Source organism: Charadrius vociferus, unplaced genomic scaffold (assembly GCF_000708025.1).
Source record: "Charadrius vociferus isolate BGI_N301 unplaced genomic scaffold, ASM70802v2 scaffold15, whole genome shotgun sequence".
Classification (NCBI taxonomy): Eukaryota; Metazoa; Chordata; class Aves; order Charadriiformes; family Charadriidae; genus Charadrius; species Charadrius vociferus.
Window position 1 is genome coordinate 6348795 of NW_009650064.1, and position 20465 is coordinate 6369259.

Consider the following 20465-nt stretch of genomic DNA (forward strand, 5'->3'; position numbering starts at 1 on the left):
CCAAAAAGGCCAATGGAATCCTGGGCTGCATAGGGAAGAGTGTGTCCAGTAGGTCGAGGGAGGTCATTCTCCCCATCTACTCTGCACTGGTGAGGGCACAACTGGAATACTGTGTCCAGTTTTGGGCTCCCCAGTTCAAGAGGGACAGGGAACTGCTGGAGAGAGTCCAGCGAAGGGCAACCAAGATGATTGAGGGATTGGAGCATCTCCCTTATGAGGAAAGGCTGATAGAGCTGGGACTCTTTAGCCTGGAGAAGAGAAGGCTGAGGGGAGACCTTATTATTGCTTACAAATATCTAAAGGGTGGGTTGAAGGAGGATGGAGCCAGACTCTTCTCGGTGGTTCCCAGTGACAGGACGAGGGGCAATGGGCACAAGTTGGAACATAGGAAGTTCCATTCCAACACACGAAAAAATTTCTTTACAGTTCGGGTGACAGAGCACTGGCACAGGCTGCCCGGGGAGGTTGTGGAGTCCCCTTCTCTGGAGATTTTCAAAACCCGCCTGGATGCAGTCCTGAGTAATGTGCTCTGGGCAATCCTGCTTTAGCAGGGGAGTGGGACTAGATGATCTCTAGAGGTCCCTTCCAACTCTGAAAATTCTGTGATTCTGTATACTACAACTTTCTATGCATTTACAAACCCACAAGGTATAAAACAGTTTCCCTTCCTTTTACTTCTGCTGCTTAGTTACAATGCAAGTAGCAGCTTCCTTCTCCTTCCAAAAGGAATGCTTTGCTTCATGACAGCTGGAATAAAATATACTCCTAATGTTAACAGATCTCCACTGTCAGAATTCAGGATTTATTTTCTTTTTAACAGGCTATTCCATGCTGCTGTATGGCAAGTATACCAAATTCAGAAGTTCTTCAGCCATATAACACACCTGTATAGGTATCAGATTTTCTGAATTTAACAGGAAAAGTCCAGAAAAATATTATACCAAAAGAAAGTTCTGGTTGCAAACACATTCTCAAGACTACTATAACTTACCCGAAGCTTTTTGATGAAGGACAGCAGTTCACTCCTAAATTAGGGACACAAATATCCATATAAGTAATCACCCACAGCAAAGAATATACACAGACTTAATACACTGGAAATGAGGGTCAATAAAGCACATTCTTCACCCACCAAAATACTCCTTCACCTCTAAGTTTACAAACGCAGGGTATATACATGAAAATGCTCAAGCAGGTCATTCACTTTTGATACAGTCACTGGAAAGTTTTACTTTTACATTTGAAACAGGTTAAATGAGAGGTATCTGTTATTCCATCAAGCTATAAAAGGGATGAAAATGACTTTGTAGTAAGTCAACCATTGGCTCTAAAAGGGAAAGCAATTGAACTGTACTGTAATTCTCCAAGCTACGATTGCAAGTGACCTACATGCTTACAGAAGAGGGTAAACAGCGATCATTTAGAATGTACATTGATTTCCTTGTCATGTCACATCAGAAATTGTCACTGTAAGACAATCCAGACAAGCACAGCCTGTTTGAAAAGGCTCACTGCCTCTTTTCCATAACAACAAGGTCAGTGCCCTTTACTGCTTGAATCAGAGAGGTCAGAAAAGGTTCAGTATCCTAGACTGCACCTGTACTGCTTCCTTTTCCTTGCTAGAGTATACAACTGAAACCTACGCCAAGCAGTACTCTCTTGCACCCATCCCACAGCCACGTAAGCAAAAGTAGCTGGCCTTTAGGTACACATTAACCGGATTAGCTGAAGAAAGGCAAAGAAATAGTCAATACTTCGACAGGGGCACCTTTTCCAAGTTTTTAACATAGAAAGCTGTTTAACATAATCATACATTCCAGAATTTACTGTAATAGGCAACTTATGATCAAGCGTGGACTTAAGAACAGGCTGAAAACACTGGGTGGACAAATCTGAGAATCCTGAATGAATCAATCATTTAAGACTAAGGCTGGCAGAGGTTAGGTAACTGACAGTGAAATTACTCAAGTCAGCAATACTGTCATCCTTTCCTTCTTCCCCACGGGCTCACCCAAACTAGAGTTTCATTTCAAGACTGAATAACATTTAGCTTTAGATTTCTGCCATCTATGCTGCGAACTAGGTGTTTAATACAGTTATAAAAAACAAGTTAACGAATACAGTCAATGGAGTCTGCAGAGCAATTCCATTTGATGTAAAGCAAACACCTCTAGTCGGTCAGCTAAAGTGTCCTCTAGATGCCACTGACTTTATTGGAAGATTACACTGATTATAACAGGAGAACAGGCATATAGGCTTTGGTGTCTGTATGTTGACCTGAATCACCCTCTGAGAAGGAAAGTCAATACATCACCGCTAATATGCAATGCCGTTCACTCGGTAGACATCTTTAGCTGCTGCCACCACTCTGATAGTGGAATCCAGACAATCCTTGAAGGGTCAAATATACAATTCAAACAATCTTTAAAAGTAATTTAAGAAAACACACCTGTACATAATGCCCAGTGTAGACTCCCTGTGCTTTATCAAACTCACTCTGCCATCATTCCCCCGTTTGTGCTGGTTGGATACACTGCAGATTTGTACAACAACTTCCCAAAGGTCTTTAGCTGTCCGTCTACTTTCTTTGGGACCTGGAAGTTCTTTGCAGGTAGCAGCCAGCAACTGTCCCAGCTATGCAACGCAAGAAAAAAAAAATACAATATTCAGGGACGCTGTAGTTACTGACTACAGTAAAGGAATTACTGGCATTTAAAATGGCTAAGCAAGCGATTTTAAATTACAAACTACAAAGCAATATGACTAAACTTTGCAATAGAGGACACTGATGAGGAACCTGGAAGACAGGAATTAAACAACAGACGATTTTTCCCTTTATTAGTCTCCTCAGGGTACATTTCATTACTACAGGCTCCAGAAAACAAGCTTTATACTCTACTCAAATATACTGCATAAGACCTAAAACCCATAAAATACAGTTTTACAAAGAATGGCTCCCTAGAACTCCCTTAACTTTCATATAATAATTAATCTGAACTAAAACCGGCATCCTCTACTATACAGAAAAAGCTGAACCTCAAAATGGAAATTAGGAAATACCACAGGTAAGCAGAGCAGGCCAAAAAGTAACCTGTCCTGTAATACTAAGTGCATTCAGTTTCATTGCCTGACTTTGAAGTAGAAACACTGCTGTAAAACCATTTTGAAAGCAAAGTTTCAAAAAACACAGTGCTTGAACATACCCAGAAATTCAACACTGGTGTTGGGTTGAAAAATGGAACCATTACAACACATTTGGAAAACAAGTGTCTTAGGAACAGAAAAACAACCAGACATGAAGCCTGAGATCTGTACGCTTCTCATACCTCTTACATGAATCTAGGCTGAGTTTCAGCTGAGAGGAGAGCCCTTTATGGAAGTGCTACAGAGTTTCAATCAGCTTACGGATCATAACCACACATGCCTGATGCTTACAGAACCAATCTCAGGTGGCAGCCAGCAAAGGCTAAGATGCAGTTCATTTCATCTGTTCTTGCAGCACAGCCTCCATGCCTTTTGTCAACTCTCAAATACACTTTTTGCTTAGCTCTGCTGTCTTCTACACCAGGCTTTATCTGTTATAGCCACAAAACCCGATACACTTGAGACAGAAGGGTACTCACTTTTTAAAACACAAAAGACTTTAACAGGAGAAAGTCAATTACAGCCTGACAAGGCCTTGAGACTGAGCATTCATTACCTTCACATAAGGATTAGTCTGAACCAGAGGTAACGGAACTTGCATGGTCAAATACTCATTCTCACGCCAGTTTAACAGGAAGGCAACACATTCTTCAGCTATAACCTGCCGAAGAGGAATATCTGGAAGAAAAGGGGTTCTTCGCTTAACTTTTTTCAAGAAAGCACAGTGTTATATGAAAACAAGCAAAATTTGTTCCCTTAATTAGCCATTGCTATTCCAGATCTACTACAGAAAAAATATGATGCTTTGCCATACAAGAGACCTCACCTCTGAAAATCAGGAGCAACAGCAGCTTCCTCCAACCACAACAGTACTATGTTGCTCCCTCAGTGTGAAACCATGTGCGAACTGCTTTAACCACTAGCAGAACTTCTCAGATAAAAACACAGACATGTTTATCCTGTTCAAGTCCTTTAAGTGGCACTAAACAGAAACTGCCAGTGTTTAGCACTATGTAGTCATCATGATGCTGCTGTTCTCGTTTTCAGTTTCTAAAAACTAACCAAACTTCCAAAGACTCACTAAAAGCAGTGTCGAACTTCACTCTTTTTTTTCCAATTATGCATTTAAATGGTAAATCTACAATATAAAGCTGGGTTTTTTTTCCCCTTTCTCTCAAGCTTTGTGCTTTACTACATTGCAGGAAAGACAGTAATGTACATACCAGGTACTCTCATTTCCAAATATCCTCGTACTCTGCTTATAAGATCAGAAGGCGGACGTTCTCCAGAAACACCAGCACCAGCTTCATGAGTGTAAATGTCCAAAAGCAGCATTTCATTCAACATGACTTGACGGAGTTTTGGAGAAAACTCTGTCACGAGCTCCAAGCAAGCTGCAAAAAGCTGTTTTGCATGCACAAAATCCTGCAATAAAGAGGATATGCATTAATGATTACTAATGGATTCATAAGGGAAGAGACTAAAAGTTAAGTACTGTTCAGCGCTATCCTGGCTGAATCAGCCTTGGCATCCATTATCATTAGCATTACTCCAGCATCTCAATTACTATTCACATTTTTGAGTCCTTTGGACTTCCTATTAAGCTTAACAGCTCCAACAGTTCCAGATTTTTCAAACAAAACAAGATGTTTAAGCAAAACACCAGAAATAACTACTGGCATATTAGGTGCCGTTCAGTTTTACCTTGTAGTTTTGCAAACTATAGTATTGTCAATTACAAGGCAGGTAGAACAGCATTCCAACAAATTCCCTATATAAACCAGTTAGCCAAAAGAACAGCACTTCATATCAGTAAGTCAAATCACCACTGGGTTTAGATGCAGTATGATTTAGTACATCATAATCAAAACTTTGTATGAATGAAATTATCTCCAGACCCAAGTCACTGGAAAGCCACTATCCTTGCTCTACTGACGGAACTTTGCGAGACTGAAATATAACACCATTATACGACACACGGAGCTTGTTACTACCTCTCCCTCACCTCCTAATTTTTCAATTTTTTTTCCTCAAAAATGGCTTTCCATATTTTTAGTGTTGTTAAAATTTAATTACTCAAACTAACTCACCAGTAACTTCAGATGGCTTGCTCACCTTAATCGCACAGCAGTGTAATCCCTTCGCCATAAGGATGTAGACCAAATCCCTAGTCAGATTGTCTTTGATGCCTAAAATAACATTGCCGTAAACATTTGGTACTTCCCACTGGGAGAGAAATATATAGGACATTTGCACAGAAACAGGTTTTAGAATTCACATCACTGCTTAAAACATTAAAAACAAAACTCAAATATTGAAAGCTATTGGCATCTGTCTCTTTCGTTTTTGCATCTAATCAGAAGTAATGTACTGCTCATATAAAAGTACAATAAAAATGGCTAGCTACTCTACTTTGTTTGGTCTTTTTTTTCCCATCCCAATTATTGCATATTCAGAGTATGAACAAAAAAGACAAGAAATCCTTACTTAACCAAAAAATCTCTTCCTCTCTCCTGCTCCCAGCTTTTAATGACAGGAATTTAAAATAATATTGCTAACTAGGCAGAACACTGAAAGCAAAAGTTACAGAAATTTATTTTCTCACAAGGAAAGCTTGTGATACAGCCAGTAATTCCTTAAAGCAAAGGTTATGCATTTTGTTGTAATACTTTTCATAGAGAATGCAAGTTTATATATGTATCATCATTCTTACTGAACTACCATTATGCAGAGAGTGTGTGTGTGTGGAGGGAAATAAATCGTACTGAAGATCGATGACAAGATGTTAACTGCTCATTGCAGTATGATACCTAACCAGTCCTTGAATTACACTCTCATGAAGATGTGAAATAAGTTACCTTATTTGAAATTGTCCAGAACTGGCGTTCTGAAGTCATACCATGCAACTCAATTAGGATCTGACGAATCCTCCAAGGATCCACTGACAATATGAGCTGATGTTCAAGCTGGCCGATATTGACACTTGCTGAAGCTAGAAGAAAAGCAATCAGGTCTACAGCACATTTCTTCTTAATGTACATGCTTACATTTCATTAGCATATAACATTCTAAACATAACACAGTAATAAAAGCAGATACATCAATGCTTTTTAGGCCTCAAACATCCCTTCGTGCCGTTCCACAAACACCTTGTGTCAACTTCCCAGATCCCCCACCTAAAGGGCTGCTTGCAATGCCTCCTTTTCTCACCCCAGCAGCTCCGAGTGGTCCTTTACCCTTGCTACACTGAAGCAAAAAGTTCAAGATCTGCATTTAAAAAAAAAAAAAAAAAGCATTCCTATACTGCCTTAGTGAAAATATGCATTTTCACAACTTGCTTAAGTCAATGCAAGGCTGTATTAGAGCTGAAAACGTGAGTTCTTTCCAGCTCTAGTCACCATCTGGCACATCTTATGTTAGCTTTGACTTGCACAGCTGCACAGTCAGCCAATTATACCTGGGAAATGAACTGGCCAAAAAGATCTGGGTTTCACTTTGGTAGGTTTAAAATTTCATCCAGATGGTATTCCTGGTCCAGCTCACCACAGTCACACGAGCATTAGTGCTGGTATGAGCTCAGAGGCAGGGTGCCCTTTCTGGGAACACCTACCACAGCAAGATTTGGTTCAAACCAGCCGCCACACCCCTCTTCCACTTGGTCAGCTAGGACACATTCATTTGAGCGTACCTATTATACTCAGTTGAGATACAAGCAAAATATAAGCAAACAACATCCACCTTCTTGAACAAGTAGGACATTCACCAACTCAAAATGGGAAGTATTCTCTTTTCTGAGAACAGAACCGAACATAGTAACCTCAAACATGGAAACAGGTTAACCGCCTGCATATAAGTTAATGCAAATGTTGTGAAAATTACCTGGGATATCATAAAAAGAAGTCACAGGTTTTGTGCACAGGTTGATTCGAGGAGATCTCTTCCGCATTTGATCAATGAGCAGCTTCCGTTCATCATCTTTCAGCAGTTTTATGAACAGCTCATGAGATGAAATCATGAAGACAAGCTGAAGATCTTCCAAACCCAAACACAAGTTTCTAAACAAATAAAAAAGTTAATACATGAGCAGGAAGAAGCTGTTTATTTTTCCAGTCATAAGTGCTCAAAACACTGTAAGCAATGTAATACAGCACAACGAAGTGTTAATTCATGGTATCTTAATACTGATACTTACTTGAGAAATGCTGCCATTTTTCTCCTCAATGCTTCAGAAGCATTTTCTAAGTTTATTGATCTTGAACAAACCTGGGAAAGAAAGCAGTAAAAAAATTAAGCAGCCCCTTAAAACTCTTAAAATATTTGGTTACAGACAGTGTTACTGCCCAATTTTCTGACTCACAATTAGTACTGGGTAGTAAACCTCTCTCTCAAGGTAGGCAGCAAAGTTATATGATAAACACTGTAGCCACCACAGACGGACCAGAGTTCTTTCAACCTGTACACTAGACAAGCTGTTTCAGACAACTGATCTTCCCTCAGACACAATTCACATTCCTTTTTCCTATTCCTCTGATATTTAGCTGTGCTGACGCCAAGTGCCATAGCATCAGTCAGCCTCACAAGATGATTAAGATCACAAGCCCTGCTACATGAGTTTAAAAACGAACCAACGTTTTTAACTGCAAAACCTTAAGATTCACTAGGACTAACAGGGTGTGGGTATTTTGGTTTTGGTGTTTTTTTTCTTTTTAAAAGCAGTAGTTGAAAGATAACTATAGTTGAATTTATTTTCCAGCTTACGAGATTTTTTTTTGAGAAATATGCTTAAGTCCTAATATGAGCAGTTTGTGGAATAGCTTTTACTTGCTCTGAAGAACAGAGTACCGACAGTCAATTTTTGCCACCCACTTGAAGAGACAAGCAAAAGACAAGGCTCATATTAAGAAAAAAAGACACAAAAATGACAGCAAAGCAAAAAAAGGAGTAAGTTTAGTTTGAGCAATTATAGTTTCCTAAAAAGCTTCACTGAGGGCAACAGTTTAAGTCTCACAGATACCGTAACTGAGGATCATTTCATGACATGCTAACTTTTACAAAGTTGGCAAAGTGGTCCTCTTCAACAGATACTTGTTTTTCTAGTATCCATCTCTGTCTTGCAGAATTTATTTCTTTGTTCCTTGAAAACAAATGTTCAACAATATGTCTATATAATTGAATGATGTCATGAACAACAGCAATTTCAAATCCAAGCTGAAATAACAGGTCAACTTTGGTTCCTCCCCAACAGATGGAAATGGAGCTATGAACATAGATCCAAGACTGATCACATACAGCATAGTTGTACTAACTGCAAAGAAGTTGAAATATGTTTGAGAAGTTCCCTTACGAAGCATTTTTCTCTGTTTCAGAAGTTTGAGCATTACTTGCAACAATACTGTTATATGGGGAAAGAGATTATCTCACTACAGTTTCCCCTTCTAATTTCAGATAATTTCTTACCTCAAGGAGGAAGTCTATTTTCTCTTTGCTGGGTTTCAGGAATAGTTGACAAAACTGAATATCAATTGTTCGACCCTGCAATACATCACAGACTGTGTTGCACACGCAGACTTTGAAACACACTTCATCCAGAGCATCATTCCTGCATGAATACAAAACCAAAGATCACAGAGCTTCTCTAACAAACACAGAGTTGGTATCACAGCAAAGTTCCAGCTGCCAGATCCCAAGGTAAGTTTGGAGCACGTGCCTCTGTCCAAAACTGCATTCTGAAAAACTTTACTCAGGATCTACTTAAGTTTATTCAGGACCTCACTTTTTTTTTTTTTTTACAAGAAAATTCTCTCCCTGCCCACAGCTCTGATTCACACACAGACTTCATCATCGCTTCAGCTACAGAAGCTGTACCACTGTACCACTGGAACACCAACTAGAGCAGTGTGACTGACACAAAGGTGCATAGCTTCTTGGCAAGCACGTCCTGAGCATGGCTGACAGCCCAAAACACTTCAGGAATATTTATGTATCTCAGAATACAGAATAATTGGACAAAAAAATCCAAAACAACCAACCAGAACCTATGGCTTCCTTCTTTTAATCCTTCTCTGTGTGCCTTAACTAGATTGCAAAGTCATGCTCCTCCATCCTTCTCTGTCTAGTGCTCATCACTTGATGGTGCTCTGTATCAGCAGTATCAGAGATGAAAACAATCCCACAGAGTGCTAAGCTACAGCCTCTAAGATGCTCTTCTAAGAGATGTTTATCTGACTCTTCTCTGGCTGAAGCGAAAACTGAATTCAGTAACTACTAACCTCTTACCCAAGAGGCTGTCACCATCAATACCTCTTTTTCCTCACACACGTTTGTAAAACTGAGCCTCTCTCACTTCAACTGAAATACTTCTAGGCACCCTCCCTTCAGAGAAGAACTATCATCACGATTTTATGTAGATGGTTTCCATACAGCCCTGATTCAAGGGCCTAAGCTCCGTAGAAAGTTGAATTTTGGATGCAGCCACATGCTCAGCATTTCTCAGTTAGGAGTCACCCACAAGCTGTCTTTTTTTCTTATGATAAGTGTACCATACTAATGCTTCAGCACCGGGCTAGTTCAGCAGTGCACAAGGCTCCTAATCACAGATAACTACACTGCCAGTGTTCCAAATGAAGTCCACTTCTCCTACAGTATTACTGCTTAGTACGCTTAGCCTGACCAGCTTTGACTTCAAGTTTTAGAAAGCCTCTGAAGAGGCACTAACTATATTTATAAATTTTATATATATCTATATGCACACACATATATGATAAATTATGACTTTTACCACTTTACTGATATTTTTATTTATGCAAGTGTTAATACTCATTAATTTTTTCCCACATATGACCACAGTGAGATACATGACAACACAGCTCCTTAGTTGGAAGATGGCAGTTTAGGCTGTTACTAACAGAAATAAAGGCTTGAAGGTTCTTGAATGCAAGTAATTTGTTGTTGAAAGATTTTGTATACTTCCATGAAAAATACAAAACTCACAAAAATTGCTTTTCATCATCACTGAGCAGATGATTACTTAATGTCTTACCCTTGTTGAGCTTTTTGGAAGAGTTCTCTCAGCACTGATTGCCTGAACTGAACAGGTAAACTGAGGGCTAGATTATCTTCAAGGAATATCTTCACCAAGTCCTGTAACAAACACAGTTGGAATAGTCAACAGATAATGCAAAAGATATAAATAAAGTAATTTTCTGTCTGGTAAAACCGATCAAAATAATAGAATCATAGAACAGTTTAGGTTGGAAGGGACCTTAAAGATCATCTATTTCCAACCCCCCTGCCATGGACACAGACACCTTCCACTAGACCAGGCTGCTCAATGCCTCTTCCAGCCTGGCCTTGAACACTTCCAGGGATGGGGATATGTAATACTAAAATGCATTAAACAATGAGAAAGGGACCAAACAACAAAAAAGTTCTCTAGTATCACAGATCAAAGAAAAACACAAAACAAACTTGCACATCTCAGCAGCAACATTCCCTGAAACTCGAAGAATTAGATTCTACCTGCAAAATCCATACATCAGCTAGTAGGAATTATTTACGTTGCATGGAATCCAAGATATTTTAATCTAATATGTATCAGATTATGTTATATTCCTAGATATGTGTGTTCTAAACCAGTATGTTAATAGCTAACTGGAGCACTTAAATTTATTAAAATCCCTATCAGTTCAGGTGCAATCATCCACACGGAACGATAAAAAAACCCTCAAACATATGTGAGTTTATTTAAGCACCTTACCTGATAGTTGCCAGATTTCATACAGCTATGGATTTGACTATAAGGAGTTGCCTGTTGAGATGCATCATCAGAAGATGAGGTAAGAACTCCACAAGCCTGACAATACCCAGCTAACCGTTCTTCATCGATAGTAAAATGAAGTGATGATGAACCATTCTGAAAAGTAAGAGTTAATCAAATCTTAGTGGCAAAAATACTATGAAGCATAAACTTAATTCAGAAACACAGAGACTTACAATTTCCCCAAGTAACAGCAAAACAACCAAAGCATGTGCATGTATAGATTTTGTAATAGCATACTTTTATATGTGCTCTTTACAGCTTAGACCATGTTTTGTGGATTTAAATAGAAATCCAGGTTTTGCAGTTTCAGGAATATAAATATGAAGCAAAGTAAAAAAGGAAGCATACCTTAGTTGTAATTTAAAATGATATATTTTTCAAAAGGTCAGAACATAGACAATCTGATTTCCCAGGGAAAGTTAAAAAGAGAATAGCAAGTGCTGTATGGTTACATTCCTCAAAAAACACATCACCACAATCATAATACCACAATGGACACAGAATGTATTGTTCAGTCGAGTTAATATCAGCACTGGAGATGTTATTCTTGAATTTCATTGACCATCAATACAATTTGTGTAAGAGAACATTCATTACAAAACATAGAACAAAGCAGCAATATATTGCAGCCGATTAATATCATTTCACACAAGACAAAATGTGAAAAAACAAAAATTGCTGTCAAAATCTCATGAAGTTTCTCTAAAGACCATGTGTAGCACTAAGTTATTAAACTGATAGAGAAGGAAGCATTAATTTAGACAAGTTTTTTTAGAAGAGTTGAACATATATGTTAATAAAACACTCGTTACCTTTGCAATCAACTCCTTTGTTTTGAAAAACTTTTCTTTAGCGTTTTCATGAACAGCTGCATTTGTAGATCCTTGTTGAAAATAGATTGCACCCAAATCATAACAAACCTGCAAACAGCATTGATATAAAACACGTTATCTTAGAAATTTACATAACATTTAAAGTCAGATTAAGTATTTCAGCTCAAACCTTACACGCACTTTAAACTATTCCTAGTTTTTTCTGATGTACCGACATACACTGCATACCTTTCCCCACGTACTTCAATTGTTTCCTCTTTAACTGCAATCTCAGTATGAGTAATTCTGGACAGGCATTATAAAATTACAGTACGACTTCCAAATAATCATTAAGAACAATACAATAAGTTGTCCTTGCCATAAAATGGTTTACTCCAGGGGTGGGGGAAAAGTGAGAGGAAGCAACAAAATTTAGTGTTGAAAAAATTTCTAATAATGTAAAAATGAAGTCAATACCATCTCATTGCATTAGAAAACAACATAAGAAATATTAATAGAAAAGTACTGCAAGTTATCTCCAAAGTATTACTTAACACTTTGCCTAAAGAAATAGATATAAATTGAAAGCTTCAAGATAGAATGTAAGGTACCTGGCACTGTATCTCCTCCGCACTGATTTTCAGTCCAGCTGTGGAACTCTCTGTTTCTCCGTTCACCATACCAGGCTCCATGGCTAATAAATCCAGAGTTCTTATAGTGTGGACATAAAGATCTTTGTTTAATTTAAGTGCTCCTTCTAGGACAAGGATGGAATCAGCAGCCTGCTCTTTCAACTGTAATCATTCAAACACAACGAAAAAATAAACCTCTTGGTTTTGAGTTTAGCTCTACATTTAAATTAACACTAGAAATGTAACAGTACAGTAAAAGGACAGTAAAAAACCCTGTCCTTATACACCTGTCTAATTGCTATGTAGAATCTGCTTCTGTATTTCTTGTACAAAAAAGAAATTTGTGACTTCTACTTCAGTTTCGGGTACTCAAGAGAAACAGGATCAAACCCTTACTTCCAATTGAAACAAAACATGTTTCTGTTTCACCTACACTTTTTTGTTCATTTTTGGAGCATTAAATTATGCAACAGTCAGATTGAAAAGTTTAAGTTAATATTTCACTGCTAAACCAAAACCAGCTTCTACATGAAGAGCAAGATATTTTTTTTTAAACACTTTGATGAATTGGTAAAACAATTAAAAATCATTCATGCTCATCTATGTGAAAACATACGAAAAAGTAAGAAATTGTAGAAAATGTATAATACAAATTCTTTAACTGATTCAAAGTAGTACAAGAGTAGGAAAATGAGCCAGACTACTTATGGAAGTAGACTGTTCTTCCTTTTCTTGCTTCTCTCAAAGGGAAATGCTTTAGGCACAACTTGCATTCCATTGAAAGCTACATACAGAAATCACTCAGCTACTAAGTCCTTTTAAAACAGTTTTAAGTGTTGAATTTTGCTGCCATATGATTTTGCAGCTCAAACATGATATGGTCTTAATTACTAATCACACACTGGTTTTACAGAGGCTTGCCTCAAATAGAGGCTCCAATGATGGGCTGATGAAAGAATACTTCAATCCCACAAAACAAATTCCATACTACATGCAATGCAGACACAACACAGTCCAAAATGCACGCAGTGGAACTCCAGCAAATACTAAAAGCGGCAAACATAATATAAGCGTACTGAATCCAACAAAACTTTGATGCTTATGTATATTTATGATGCTGATGTTATTTCCTGTCCATTCACATTTACACGTAAATTCAAGAAAAAAAAAGAAGAGGGGAAAAAATGTCTCACCACTTTCAAAATATTTTCAGTTAGTTCCTTTTCTTGCTGCATCTGGTTCATCCTGTAAAATACAGAGAAGAGGTCAAGATCTCATTTATAAAGCAAACCTGCATGTTATTTTAATTTATGTTCTAGACCACAACAATTACTTCATACGAAGTTTTCCTTAATTACATTTTAATTACATGATTATGCAAGACCGCTGACTGTTCTTACCTGAAATACAGAATTATATAATGAAAAAAAAGTTTTGGATGAAAATGTGGTTCAATAAAATGGAAGTTACCAAGTTTTCATTGCTTTTTTCTTTAGAAGTCAGATTGTGAAAATCAGCAAAACTATCATGAATAAATCAGCTTCCACAGCCTCAAGTGTCTCAAAGCAAAGTTTTTAAATCTTCTCGAGCATGTATCAGGAGCAGAAGTATGTTCATGTGTTTATGTAAAAATTAAAAGTATTTTAAAATTATTTCCCCATACAGACTTTTTTGATTCAGCATCAAACTGATACATATAAGACAATACAAGATTTATAGTAAAATGGTTAGTAATAGTATTTTTCATCACCATACATAACAGATTCTCTCAAATGAGTATATCCTAACACTAGAGTATAAAATTAACATCAAAAAACATGAGAAGTACCACTGATATACTCCTAACTTTATTAGAGAAATTTGCGAGTATATCCTAACAGAGTATAAAATTAACATAAAAAACATGAGAAGTACCACTGGAATACTCCTAACTTTATTAGAGAAATTTGTAACATAAAAGTCAATTCCAAGGACAGGTTATAACTAAAGCCACACAACTTCTAAAGTCAGTATTCGTTTTGCATTTTAAATTACAATTTATTGCTTAATGAAGCAAGTGAAAACACTTCATTATTTCTCAGGTTATCATATACAATGTGGCACATTGCTATAAAACAACTGCATTAAGCAATCAATTGTAAGTTAAAACAGGATGCAAGAAAGGTACCCTGTTTAAACTAGAGAATAAGCATTCTGCCTAGGCAAATTGCCATCTCCTTTTCTCCCATGATTTTTATGCCTCTGTGAAGTCACAGCAATATTTAGACACTGGAACGACAAAAAAGTACTTATATGTATCAAGCATGTTTGACAAGTAAATAAGAAGGTACTTGAAATAAACTATAGTTTTCCATGCTACAGTTACCCATTTTAAGCAACTGTATGTTACTAACGTGATTTAATCCCACCAGAAATTAAATTTGAGATTACAAAATACACATGAAGTCCTAATGAATTATACCTGTAACTTACACATTTAACTGTGGTGGACCAGGTTTCACTTGCTTTACAGGAAAACTACTTTGAACGATGGTCCTTATGGCCCTACATAGGGGAGAAAATTAAGCAAAGAATGGCATTAGCCTCAGAAGTGTAATAAGCAGATTCCACACCTTAAAAATACCGCTTTATCATTTCAGACACATTATACCATTAGAATACATGCTCTACTCAAGAACACATCTAGTATTTAAGAAATGCTCTTATGTCCATAAAAAACTAAAACACAACAAGATTTTTACCTTTATAAAGTAAAACCACTTCCTTGACTATCTTTTTCAGGGGACAAAACCAGATGCAGAATAGCTTTCCAGACTCAGCTCCTCACTATAACCTACCTACAGATCACGAAACTATTATTACTTTGAGATTCTTTCTCCTTCTACGTACAAGTACACAGATAGAAGAAAACATTGTTTTGTTCTATCAGTATTTTAAGATTATTGCTTTAAAGTAGTTTACCATCTGTTGTAGAGTAGTATTGCCATTGCAGTGGTTGGGGGTAAGCTGGACAGGTCTACATCCACATGTTTAGTTCCTGGGGGAACTTTGCTGATACACAGAAGTTCATTCAGTAGCATGTTCAATACAGGAACAGACAAGCTATTAAAAAAAAAAAAAAACAAACCAACAAAAACCCCTGAGAATCAGATACTTCATGTAGTAATCCTACTTCTGGAATGTTTAAATAATATACACTACTATTCAGTACTATATTATTACTTAACATCCTATGGAAGTAAGGGTAGCATGTTTATTGAGCATAATGAAATGCTCTGTATCAGATGCCATTCTAGATCAGGTATGTAAAGCAGTTACCAGTACCAGCAGCATAAGCCCAAATGGAAGGTTGCCCTGACAGCTGAACTACTACTATGCACCACTGGATCAGTCCACACTGACACATCTCCAGAATAATCCAGTCACCTATAACAGCAAGTCCCAACTATTAAGAAATTCTTTTTAAAGTATTCCCAGACCATACTTCCAGAAGGTAAACAGCCACATTTCCATTACAAATAGAATTTCACTCACTTAAAGAGAACATTTCTCTTGTGCTATTATGGCTTAACTCCCTTTCTGCAGCATTCACTAGCAAACAGTGAAGTTAAGACTAGGCACCAGAGTAGAGCACTGTAAGCTGTATTATGTAAAATATACATTAGCTGGGACAGAGCCTTCCTTGATAAAATTAGAAGGCATGCAGGCTGGACTGCATCACTCCAAGCTTTTCAGGTATAATTTAACACAACTGAAACACTATTACTAATTTAGACACCATTTGAAATTAGAAGTGATCAGCTACTGCCAAAGTACCTTTGATCTTGTGAAAAACTTGCATTCTTTGCAACCAGCACTGAAAACAACCAGTGAAACTATGCTTTTGGCAACCAAAGCCAGAAGTCCTGTTTAACAAATTTTAGGTCTTGTTTAATATCAGGCTCCAGGTCTGTTACCAGGCTATCATTTTAAACTAAGAAACACTGGTTTTGCTATGTGAGGTCGGAATCTTGTTTTCATTGGCAAGAGTAGAACACCATTCAACCATTCATAACAGCAGAAGTTTTAGAAAAAAGCTGGGCTCCAGCTGTTATTTTATTCCTTTTTAACTACCATGACTGTTTTTTAATTGATTATACCCAAAGGCTCAAAAGCATATTTCTTAAGTTAGAACAATCTCAGGCTTCACAAGCTAACAGAACAAGAACTAAATCCTATATAGAGATGCTACATTGGTAGTTGAAATTACTTCAGATAGGTTATCAAGAAAAGCCACCACAGACGGACAAAGCAATCCTATGAAACCCCAGAATCAGCCCAATAGTGTCATACAGTAGGGCTGATTTTTAAATCGGGATTATACCTGCATTTTAAGAAGATACTAATTGACAGAAAATACACCATTAATAAAAGTCAGTATAAATTCCTCCTGCAAGAAGGGAAGCAGCTTTAAAAAAAAAAAAAAAAGGAAAAAAAGCCCTCTTGTACACATGCACATACATCTGCCTTCATAGCTAAAGTGTATATATATGAAAAAAACCCTATTATATACCGGATACTGTTGTCCACACAATATTTTCACAACTAACCACAACAAATGTTTCTGTTCATCCTCTGCAGTTGTGCAGTATCTTACAAAGGTACTTCGGCAAGTGGTAATCCCAACTCACAACTCTTCACTAAGGCAGATAAATAGGACACAGCTTAACAGATGACAAAAATATTACTGGTGGCGGAGGGGGCATGCGAAGTAAGAGAAGTTCATAGGTAAAAATCAAGGACATCTCATTCCAAGCCCTTTTACTGCTCATTATAGCACATTATAAAAAGCCCCCAAAATACTAAAATACAAGTGAGCAATACAAATAAAACGATATAGGAAGAAACAAGCCCTACCAGTAATTTGAAGGAATATAGTTGTTTTGGGGTTTTTTTTTCAAAACATGTCTGATATTTAAAAATGTCTATATAATATCATAAAGAACATACGATTTTCAGATCAACTCAAAAGATATAAGACAATACAGCATAATTATTTTTTTTTTTAAGAAACTTTAACACACTCAAGAGTTCACGTAGCTTTTATCTAACAAAGAACTTTCTTCTTCCAAGGCATCTGCAAGCCAAATGTTTTGTTTAATATGTTTATCAACGATCTAGATGAGGGGATCGAGTGCACCCTCAGTAAGTTTGCAGACTTCCTGCAACTCCCGTGTTGGGTGGGAACATTGGTCTGCTTGAGGGTAGAAAGGCTGTACAGAGGGATCTAGACAGGCTGGATCAATGGGCCAAGGCTGTATGAGGTTCAACAAAGCCAAGTGCTGGGTCCTGCACTTGGGTCACAACAATCCCATGCAGCACTACAGGCTTGGGGAGGAGTGGTTGGAAAGCTGCCTGGCAGAAAAGGACCCGGGGGTGTTGGTCAACAGCCAGCTGAATATGAGCCAGCAGTGTGCTCAGGTGGCCAAGGTGGCCAACAGCATCCTGATGTGTATCAGAAACAGTGTGACCAGCAGGACTAGGGAAGTGACCATCTCCCTGTACTCAGCACTGGTGAGGCCGCAGCTTGAGTACGATGTTCAGTTTTGGGCCCCTCACTACAAGAAAGACATAAAGGTGCTGGAGCGTGTCCAAAGAAGGGCAGTGAAGCTGGTGAAGGGTGAAGGCTTACTTATGAGGAGCGGCTGCGGGAACTTAGGTTGTTTAGCCTGGAGTAAAGGAGGCTCAGAGGAGATGTTATCGCTCCCTACAACAACCTGAAAGGAAGCTGTAGTGAGGTGGGTGTTGGTCTCTTCTCCAAGTGACAGGTAGGTAGCAAGTAACAGGACAAGAGGAAACGGCCTCAATGTTTAGACTGTATATTAGGACAAATTTCTTCACTAAAAGGTTTGTCAAGCATTGGAAAAGGCTGCCCAGGGAACTGGTCGAGTCACCAGCCCTGGAGGCATTTAAAAGTCACATAGACACAGTGCTTTGGGAGATAGTTTTGTGGTGGACTTGGCAGTGCTAGGTAAATGGTTGGACTCAATGATCTTAAGGGTCTTTTCCAACCTAAATGATTCTATGATTCTACGCAAGTTACAACTGGGATAAGTACTGTCCCACTAAGATTTTACACCACTAAAGTGCAGTTCCCTAATGCATTTAGCACTGTCAACTATTCTACCTCATCTGACTATTCAGCAGCTGAAATTATGTGGGTTAAAAACACTCAAAGGAAAAATGCAGAGGTGGAGTTTTGTCTGTTTTAACCAGCCAGTTCAGCAATCTGCTTCGCAGATATATGGAGTGCTTTACACCAACAAAACTGGAGCAAGACCTCCAACTTCAATAAAGTCAGAAGGGGGAAATTTAAGCTAGTTTTGTCACTGAAGAAAGTGTAAACTAAAATTCATCCTTATGCAGTTCAGACATGCACATCTTAATGCTTAAGATGCACTATTCTTCCTCTGAATTATAAACAGTATAGATTTGCTCGCAGACATTGCCTTTATCAAAACACTTTTCTAACTCACAGATAAAATTGAACTTGATTTGAGTTGTCACACCCAAGACTCTTCTTAACGTAAGAAATATGCTGTGAAAGAAGGGAGCGAGACAGATTTCCTTTTGTTAAAATAAAGATCTCAAGCCACTTCAGTTTAGTAATTTCAGCATGAAGATGTACAGACTATACCTTTTCTCTAATACATCCAAATCCCACTTCAGATGAGCAGCAACTTTAAGAGCAAGAAGTTTTAAAATGCGGTTTCTTTTGTTATCAGGTGGTGGCTGGACTTGGTTCTGTTCATTCACTGATGGTTTTGAAGCTTGTTCCAAGAACTGGACAATCAGTTGTACAGGTGGTGGATCTGCAAAAAAAAACCCAGCCGCTCTTCAAACTCTTTGTAAGCCCACAAATTAATTTCTTGTTGCAGCTACGAACAGGGATCTTATCTTATTGCCATTTACACAGCTGACATCGTCATCTGGCACATTCTAATCCCAAAGGGCATCTTCCCTATGCTGCCTCAAATCAGACTATTCGCATATCTTTGTTTAACTTCCAGCTTTACTTGACCATAGTAACCACACTCTAATACTTTTATTTATTTTCACTACTTTATATTAATTATATTTCAGTACTTGCATCAACAGAAAAAAAATGCTGTCTACTGAAATCACGAGTTAACTGTTGTAAAAATATATACATACTTGTAATTCTCTTCTGTATTTTAAAATGTATTTACAAACAACTCCTGGTACTTCTGAATACATTTAGAAGAGACTTTTAGACTGTTTGGGTTTTTTTTTTTGGTTTTTTTTTTAAAAAAAGCAAGTCTCCCCTTACGGTAAGATAGTCTCTCAAGTACCTTCAAGCTGTTTTGAAAAACTGAAGCCAAATCATAACTGTTATACTCTCACTGAACTTTGTGAAACATAACACTAGTATTAATCATTATTTTTAATTGCAAAATAGTAGTATAAGATCTAAGCACAAAGATCAAGCCTGACTATTCTTAAATTTACTTTTTGCAAAGGCAACACTGTCCCAGGTTTTCCCATTTCCTCCACCTGCTCATGGAATTCACACACTGAGAAAGATGAGTCCCCCTTATGACCGTCAAAAGACCAGCTACTTTTAAATATGGTCACTTTTTTTATAATACATCAGACTAGGTTTCTATTAATTCCAGCTCTAAGACAACAAACCAATTTCAGCGCTGAACCTTTAGGGAGACTGTAGCTCCTGGCGCTAGCAAGGCTTTAATGGGAGAAAACCAGCTGCAAATTGTAAGAATTCATTACAAACAGCAGTTCACATAGTAAAAATAAACAACTTGCAACACTTCCGCAAACAAAACTCACACATGCGAAAGGAAAAGCACAGCGTCGGCGGAGAAACGAAGTTATTAAATAGAAAATTCGATGTTAAACGAGAAAGATGCATTCTCGTTTGCGTTAAGTAACGCCGCGCAGCCGCGGCCCCACGTCCCCATCCCCGGCGGCACAGCACCCCCCGCCGCCTCCCAACCCCTCCCCACCCAAACCCGCCCTCCGGGCTTTACCAGCCCCGCG

General features: G+C 37.9%; 1 protein-coding gene across 1 annotated transcript in view; it reads right to left on the minus strand.

The window, feature by feature from the left end:
* The window catches only part of INTS8 (integrator complex subunit 8), a 31628-nt gene that overhangs the window by 8020 nt on the left and 3143 nt on the right, over window positions 1-20465 (minus strand). The window contains exons 2-18 of the mRNA XM_009891931.1: window positions 19084-19258; window positions 15369-15509; window positions 14880-14951; window positions 13601-13652; window positions 12387-12569; window positions 11776-11883; window positions 10901-11056; window positions 10184-10284; window positions 8602-8743; window positions 7337-7407; window positions 7024-7199; window positions 6003-6136; window positions 5260-5370; window positions 4368-4569; window positions 3701-3822; window positions 2450-2634; window positions 992-1025 (exon numbers count right to left, since the gene is read on the minus strand). Of these exons, the coding sequence (XP_009890233.1) occupies window positions 992-1025; window positions 2450-2634; window positions 3701-3822; window positions 4368-4569; window positions 5260-5370; window positions 6003-6136; window positions 7024-7199; window positions 7337-7407; window positions 8602-8743; window positions 10184-10284; window positions 10901-11056; window positions 11776-11883; window positions 12387-12569; window positions 13601-13652; window positions 14880-14951; window positions 15369-15509; window positions 19084-19258 (2165 nt within the window). The remainder of the gene's footprint in view (window positions 1-991; window positions 1026-2449; window positions 2635-3700; window positions 3823-4367; window positions 4570-5259; window positions 5371-6002; window positions 6137-7023; window positions 7200-7336; window positions 7408-8601; window positions 8744-10183; window positions 10285-10900; window positions 11057-11775; window positions 11884-12386; window positions 12570-13600; window positions 13653-14879; window positions 14952-15368; window positions 15510-19083; window positions 19259-20465) is intronic.